We start from the raw sequence: 7,976 nt of genomic DNA on the forward strand, positions 1-7,976 counted from the left end.
CTGGTTATCGCATCATTATGTGAAGAAGACAGCGGCTTTGTTTACTTTAAATATGGATGGTGAAAAGATATTTCCCACAGCTCTTTTGAGGATCTAATTTAATATTTATTCCGACCATGTAAGATACCAACCCGCATTATGGAGGAATCGTGGGATTTTGAGTTCTTGTCTCGTATGGTTGACAGTCTCGTGTCCTTTCTGTCAGAATTCGTGGACGACTGGCTGGCCAACGACACGAGAGTAGCAGTGTTTAAAATACTGTTCAGCTGGCTTATCCTGAGTCTTATAGCGATCCACTTTGCGTGGAAAGTGTACGGGAACATTGTCAACGATATGTACTACAGACAGGGTGAGTATGGCCGCTTTAGCGGGTGAATATGGATTATGCGGAGTAATAAAGGCGTGTGAATCATTATGTTTTATTTAGGTTGCATACTGAAACGATTAAATATATTTTAGGTACTGGAGGACAGAATGGTGGGACACCTGACACAGCCCCTCACCGAGGATGGTAGGTGACCACCGTGCTGTTTGCTTAATAGATGCAGAAAAAATGTATGCCATCTTTTTTGCATATAGTCTGAATACCTTGCACACTATGGAAATGTATATATTTCTTGGTGTTTGTTTTTAATTTCAGAATATCATTATGGTAGGTATAATTGTTTATGTGTGGAACTTTTGTGTTTTGTTGGAAGTCAAAGGAAAATTTTCACATTTAAGGATATTAAAGTTCAATAAAAAGCATTACACAATTATTTTATGTATTATTTTGGTTCCCATCCTCCAGATAACATCCCACCAATTGAACCCAACATATTACCAATACAGACCATTATAGTTTTGATTAAACCCATAATAACCAGTTAATCCATCATAGTTTCTGTAATGGTTTCTTGTTTCCACTAAGGAATAGGCATGAGCTGGTTACCGGTTTCAAGGTATACCGAGGTTTTAAACAGTCATGGTTTCAAAACCACTAAAATGTTCTGTGATACCACTAATACCGATAATATGTTTATACAAAATTCATTAAATCGTTAAGTCATGTGATTGATTTGATGTTTGCATTAATATATATTACAAAAATATATATATTTTTGAAAGCATATTAAAATTTAAAGGCTTTATTTTTACCTGGCATTTGAAAATAACACATTTTAGTGTTGCAATGACAATAGTGCAACACCGTTAAACCGTGGTATTTTTGCTAAAGGTTATCATAACCACCAGAATCTTATACCAGCCCATGCCTACTCAGGAATAGGGCTGTGTATCGGCTGGAATCTGGCAATATGATACGTATCACGAATCGATACATTTGGTTGCGGTGCTGTTTTTATTTTGGGAATAGAATAAGATATAATCTTCTTTATAAAATAAAGCTATCATCAAGAACACACCACGATATGCAATTGCAAACCTTAACTCAAGACGAAACATATATATATATATATATATATATATATATATATATATATATATATATATATATATATATATATAATGCAAAATTTAAGTTAAACAAACACAAAAAAATCTACTCAAAATCAACAAAAAGCACACTTCCTGAGTTTAAGAGGTGTAAGAAAAATTGATAAAGATGCACATCGGGATATTTGTTTGTAGATACTATATATAGGTTGTAGCCTGAAGGTTGCCACTATTAATATATCATCAATATTATATTTTAAATTCTGCTATTTTTTCTGTTATCTTAGGGAGACTGCAGCTGGTGATGGTAAACCCCACCGCGAGTGATTTTCCAGCAACTGTATTAACAGCCCAACCTTCCATTATACCTGTGATACGCTGTGTCTGTGATGTGGTACAATAGGCTACTCAAGACCAAAAGGCATGAATATGTGCTCAACAACACCAACAGAATGGAGCTGTGTACTGCAAAGAAAATATTAATGAAACATTGTGTGATCTTTAGGTCCGGCTCATATTTAATGATGTTTCGCAGGCGTGATTCAAGTGTGTAGATATCATTTGACATTGACATCGAAGAGCTGACAGTAATATTTGTCAAACCGATGGTCCAAATGTTCAGTCTTTTGGTGTGTTTGTAGAAATCAGATCAGATTTTGGTGATGTAAGATAATTTTATTGTACAGATTCAAAACATCAGGGATGCCTGTGCATCCTTTGTCCAATGCATTACTGCTGTCATTCAGCAATAAAATAAATAAATACTATTTATTTGTATTTATTTGCTTTTATCGGTTTGCTGTTGTTCATTTTTTTTATCATTTACAAATGCATTTCATTCCAACATGTCATTTAGTTATTTCCACACACAAATCCATCTGGAGTCAAAGAGGTGGTGGTGGAGGAAGCAGCATAACATGCACGTCCATCACATTGGTGCCTGTAAGTCCAGGCACGAGTAACCGTCGTCCTTCAGAGAGCCGTGAGAAAAATGTGAATGAATCATTATTAGTAAGTGAGCTATCAATGTCCAGACCTTGAGTCTTGGCTTCATCTATCAGGTCCCCATCAGTGACTGCACCAGCAGCATCAGTAGGACCATCCTGCCCATCTGTCCCTCCACTGAGAAACACTGCACCACTCCTTATTTTAGGACTACTAAGCTCAAGTCCGACCCGCAGGGCCAGCTCCTGGTTTCTGCCACCCCTGCCCTTTCCTGTAAGCTGCACTGTGGGTTCTCCTCCAGCCAGCAGACAGGTAGCACCCCAGCCTTCTTTCCTTTCATGTTCAAGTACGTTCATGGTACGACACAAGTCCCAGCTTTCTATCCCAACCTCTGGGCCAAGCCGAAGGATCTGTGAAGCAAGCTCTGGAGGAGGTTCTCTCCCCGGGGAGCATGCAAAACGCGCTAGCAGTCCATACAGCGTTGCAACGGAGCGGACGTCACCGCACACCCCCGGGGATAAAATCACGGGTCGGAGTCCTAACTCACTCGCTTTACGGCTCGCACATTCAAGAGCGATGGTGTTTGAGCCTATTACAACATTTAAAACATGATCTTTAACCTCTTGTGGCTGTTTTTGCACCCAACGGGGGCCGGATTTACTAAGCACTTCTTTTACAGAGGAAGGCAAGGTATCAGAGAGCTTATAACGTTCAAAGATAGCCCAAACTTCCTCTGGCCATGTCTCACTCCTAACTGTTGGACCGCTGGCAATCAAATCCAAAGGATCTCCTATGACATCTGACAAAATCAATGCCACCACCTGAGAGAAGATATAATTTAGTACATTAACATTTATGCATTTTAACAGACGGTTTTATCCAAAGCACAGAGAGTGCATTAAGGTATACATAATGTATGTGTGTTCCCTGGGTTCAAACCCATGACCTTTTGCATTGGTTCACACAGCTGAGATATGCAGGGGCACATTTAATTCATTTTACAATACTTTTAGGGCCTTCGGTTGTTTTTTGCATTATATATCATACAGTGTTACCTGGGCTGGGTAGGCACATCGGGCAAGGCCTCCACCCTTTAAAATGGACAGGGCCCGTCGAACCGTATTTAACTCCTGTATTGTGGCACCTGCCGCTGCAAGATGCCGTGTCACATCCTGTTTCTCCTGCAAGGACATGGGTGGTGCCGGAGCAGGTAAAAGAGCGGAGCCACCACCTGTGCATATGCGTGTAAATAATAAAACATCAAAAAATGTAACTGCAGTCTTTCAACAATATAATAAGTATTCATTATTTTGCAAAGAAGGAAGATGTTGCATTATGTAAACTACATGCACTGCATTTACAACAACTATCCAAGTTGATAGTTATGGAAGAATACAGTGACAGGAAACATTTGGAAGAGTGAATATGAAACACTACCAGAGATAAGAACAAGCAGCAGATCTTTCTCAGTTAGACCGCTGGTCAGTTCACGAATACATTCAGCTGACTTCTGGGCATCTGCATCAGGTAAATTGTGCTTTGCTCCTTCCATAACAGTAATTTTACTGTTGTTCTCAAGCAGCATCTTCCTGAAAGACATACAGAAAAGTACCTGCCAAACATCTGGGATGACCAGGGATGGATTTTTTACGAATTATTAAAATGTTTCTGTGAGCCTGGAGTTTTCTCTTAAATGTGTAATATGAATAAATTGTGCTCATAAACGGCTATTTAAATAATATCCTCTGTTGAAATGAGTGGAGGCTTGGACCCAGAAACAGTATTCCTTACGTCAAGACTTAACCATAAGATTGCTGTAAAACTACGTTATTACACCTTTTAAACAAACACATGAAAGTGATAAATATTAAAAATCACACAAAAAATACTTACTCTTTTCCATGACTCCGTAGTGTATTCTGAATACCATGAGGCACACTGACAACTCCTTTAATTAAATGATCCCCAACAATCCTTTCTGCCTCCGCTGCCATCCCCAGCACGGCCTTGCCAAAGCCCACCACATACAGGTTATTGCTAAGTGTAAAACTCTGACCACCCACTAGTAATTTATTCCCATGTCGCTCCAGACCCTTACGGACCACTATGTCTGGTTGTACACCTTCAACCGCTGCAGAAAACACAGCCAGCGCTCGCTTCTCTAACGATGACATACTGCGAGAGTGTAATGATGTTAAGCCCATCCACGGTGGACGCCACAGGTAAAGAGAACGAGAGAGAGCAAGTAACCGAGCCATAAACTGATCAAACTATCCACACCAAAGAAAAACAGCAGCGTAGCACCTGTGGGGAGACAGACAGTAGGATTATCAATCAGTTATGCTGATTTTTCAATAAATGTAAGTTGTAAATGTGGTATTGCTAGTCAATATTTAACAGCATGGCATATCTATTGGTCTATTATCAAGTATTATATAATAATTTATATTAGTCATGTTGTTATAATATTATATGGCATTTAGCATATTACCAGATGCTCTAAATGTTGGTCATATCATATCCTTCAAGAAAAATAAAGGTTCCTCAAAACTAAATTTGATGGTAGCTTAACTAAAACAACGTAAAGATGATGAAAATTAACCTAAACATATACCATACTTGAATATAATATACCTTTATTGAGATTCGCACCCCTATATTAATAAAAATATTATACGTACCTGTACACGGCCTGGAGATGAAACTCTTTATAAGTAGACAATTTTTTTGCAAAAGCAATCCTGCAGGCACTATCTGAAATGCATTACACTACAGCTTGTGTACATAATGAGTAAGTTAATGATTGCCTAAAGCTTGACCATAGGGCACTGAGAAATTTTGTTTTTGGTTTATGGATTCACCAAGGGTCAATCCCAAAAGAGGAGGTTCGTAGACATGCACTTAAAAGTTGACTAAATGTAGAGTCCAGTTAGTTAGTAATAGACAAAATAACTACGCTTATGTACAGTAAAACATCTAATCTGACATGTTGTTTACCTGTGTTACCATCTTTTCACTCTGCTGACAGTCACGCGCTGTTATTCAACTTTTTAATCATCGGACGACGTCTTTTTCTCAGTTTCTTGTGTTATTAACTTACTGTTCAGTTTAGGTTTAGGTAAGCTCCTTTTAAATGCTGTGTCAGTTATTGTCATTATATTTGTGTAATTATTGTCCAAACAGCTGCTGCTGGAGCATAACACGGTCACGTGTAAATCCTTGTCAGCTGACAAGGATGGCCCAATCACAGGCGTTAGTGATTACTGGTTAATAAGTTTTAAAAAAATGTTTAAAGATTTTTTTTATACATTTATTTTACAGTTTACATACGTTACAACACAACAGGCACAACATGCCAGAACAATTTAGTAAAAAACACCACTTTAAAAGAGGATAGTTTATGAACCAATGAGCGCCCTCTAAAGGATGACAAAATAAACTGTTGCTGTCTTCCGGTAGGGGACGTTTACCTCAAAACCAGTCTATGCTCAAAACCAAATCCTTTCTTTTTAATAAATAATAATAATAATTTTTCTTCAACGGGAAACACTTCTAAACTAATAAGCGAGTAATTGTTTAAAGTATATTTATTAGTTTGTGACTTAATTCCCCACTGCAATCTCTATTAAATATTTTATACATTTATTTGCATTATATTTACACAAATATCCTGCCAATTTTATTGGACTTTATTGGTCACTGAACTAAAAATAGTCCAAATTTAAAATAATAAAATTATTAGACTATTCGTACCGAGACGCAGATCAAAATGGGTTGCTAAGCTCCGCCCACTTTAAATGACCTTATTTAATTCTGTTAGAATTTGGGGTTTACATTGAAGTAGTCAGAATAATGAGAGATAACAATATGAATAGACAGGTTTTCTGCTCTGATCAAGTAGTGATGATATTAGTTCATCAAGAGGTGGCAGTGTTTAATAACAGTCAACATGACAACATATGCTTGTAGCACACCAGCAACCACTAAACCCACTCCAATGTACACACATCTGTAGTCATACTTCACAAACCTATTTGTGGCACCAACACAGTGGAGGTGACAGCATCACACTGTGGATGACATCATCCCTCCTGTACTCAGGGTCTCACAGCTCCATCTGTTAGCGTAGAGAGGAACAAACACAGAAGAGTAATACAAGTAATACAACAAGTATTTATTTACAAAAATTAAACGCTCAGGAATGTGACCATATATTCTTGGGGGAAATACCAGTTTGTTGCTACTGCAGACAAACTTTTTCATGGATGATAAATTGAGAGAAAACACCTCCCTCCAACAATGTAAAAATCATGGTATTAATAAGTCATACACTGTGAAATGTAAAAGTTTGATCAACTTAAAAAAATATTTTAATTGGTAACAACTAAAAATAAATAATTAATTAAGTAAAAAACAGTTTTAAATTTTTTAGATGTTTTAAAGTTAATCCAATTTTTTACTTTTTACAGTGTATCAGCATGCATTTTCACATTAACTTATCAAATTAAGCAATTTCAACTTGTTTTTATGTGTTATATCAATTCATAGTCAAAATTTTAAATAATAAGTTTAAAAGACACAGCAAATCTGATTCAACTTTAATTTTAATTTTAAATAAAATGCAGCAAAATAAATAAATAAATAAAAATACAGTGAGGAACTGGAAAAAGAAACGAACAGTTATGAGTCTATTGTTTAGATCCAGTAATAGCCTACATTAATCTTCTGCAAGTGTTATTTTGTGAAGATAATTTATTATACCAGACAGTATTTTATAATATTTTATTAAACACTTAGAGTGCAGCCCAAAAACATGCTTATGTAACAGCTATAGTGGTTGTCAAATATATATTTTTATGGACGTGAAGCTACAGCTATTGTTTTCTTTTGTTTGTGTTGTAGTTCACCATGTTTGCTTGTACTATCTATTGCAGCACTTTTTATGTTGTCATGGATGATTGATGTACATAATGTGACGTAATTCTCAGGTGGCTGTTGCTAGCAGATGGGAAGAGGTCACAATGCTGGCTGGTATTTCAATTCTGCAGTGTTAGTGACCCTCTGTATAAGGACAATAACCTCAAATACCTTTTGTTATTAGTCCTTGTTGCAATTATATGCTTTTTTTTCAAAAAGAGCTTATATTTGGCTGTTTTGAATGTGACAAGCCATCAGACATTTTTTTACACTACATTTATAGAGCATCAGATTAGTCCTATATATCATATATATATATTAGCAAAAGTAGCATTTATTAAAGTGCACCTATTTCAGTGCTATTAAACAACGTTATTTTGTGTATTTGGTATAATACAATGTGTTTGCGTGGTGTATGGATGAAAAAACACACTATTTTCCACCGTATACATTTCTGTAGCTCCAGATTTCACTCTCTTCCTGAAACGAACGGATTTGAAAAGCTCTGTGTCCCTGATTGGACAGTTAATCTGTACGTTGTGATTGGCCTGAATACCTCTGACGTCAACAGGAAACGTGATGCCCCCTACCATGTTTGAAAGATTTGCTCACAATGCAATGCTAACAGGATTTAATTTACAGGCTGTGAGTCCAAAGCGGGAGGAATTATGATAATGTCA

General features: G+C 36.8%; 2 protein-coding genes across 4 annotated transcripts; one reads left to right on the forward strand and one right to left on the reverse strand.

Annotated features, from left to right (window-relative positions):
- tcta (T cell leukemia translocation altered) lies at positions 1-2,201 on the forward strand. Its single transcript, XM_055213439.2, has 3 exons — positions 1-349; positions 460-511; positions 1,722-2,201. Exons 1-3 carry the CDS (start codon positions 139-141, stop codon positions 1,759-1,761), a joined length of 303 nt encoding a protein of 100 aa, XP_055069414.1. The 5' UTR covers positions 1-138; the 3' UTR covers positions 1,762-2,201.
- Positions 2,197-5,606, reverse strand: glyctk (glycerate kinase). 3 transcript variants are annotated; one of them, XM_055213437.2, is made up of 5 exons: positions 5,377-5,606; positions 4,273-4,683; positions 3,817-3,968; positions 3,435-3,610; positions 2,197-3,200 (listed from the first exon to the last, which is right to left on the reverse strand). In XM_055213437.2, exons 2-5 carry the CDS (start codon positions 4,635-4,637, stop codon positions 2,319-2,321), a joined length of 1,575 nt encoding a protein of 524 aa, XP_055069412.2. In that variant the 5' UTR covers positions 4,638-4,683; positions 5,377-5,606; the 3' UTR covers positions 2,197-2,318. The 3 variants fall into 3 exon arrangements, with proteins under 3 accessions (XP_055069412.2, XP_055069413.2, XP_073726500.1); XM_055213438.2 differs by having other exon boundaries at positions 5,061-5,606; XM_073870399.1 differs by having other exon boundaries at positions 4,273-5,606.
- Positions 5,607-7,976: the final 2,370 nt, after the last annotated feature.

Source organism: Misgurnus anguillicaudatus, chromosome 8 (assembly GCF_027580225.2).
Source record: "Misgurnus anguillicaudatus chromosome 8, ASM2758022v2, whole genome shotgun sequence".
In the NCBI taxonomy this organism is placed as follows: Eukaryota; Metazoa; Chordata; class Actinopteri; order Cypriniformes; family Cobitidae; genus Misgurnus; species Misgurnus anguillicaudatus.

Bases quoted from the DNA above. Each gene is read 5' to 3' on its own strand.
- tcta (XM_055213439.2), top strand. From the start codon at position 139: ATGGAGGAATCGTGGGATTTTGAGTTCTTGTCTCGTATGGTTGACAGT. The intron at 350-459 runs GTGAGTATGGCC...AATATATTTTAG, and splicing joins CGATATGTACTACAGACAGG to GTACTGGAGGACAGAATGGT. The intron at 512-1,721 runs GTAGGTGACCAC...CTGTTATCTTAG, and splicing joins ACAGCCCCTCACCGAGGATG to GGAGACTGCAGCTGGTGATG.
- glyctk (XM_055213437.2), bottom strand. From the start codon at position 4,637: ATGGCTCGGTTACTTGCTCTCTCTCGTTCTCTTTACCTGTGGCGTCCA. The intron at 3,611-3,816 runs GTAGTGTTTCAT...GCATATGCACAG, and splicing joins GCTGCTTGTTCTTATCTCTG to GTGGTGGCTCCGCTCTTTTA. The intron at 3,201-3,434 runs GTAACACTGTAT...ATCTTCTCTCAG, and splicing joins GATGTGCCTACCCAGCCCAG to GTGGTGGCATTGATTTTGTC.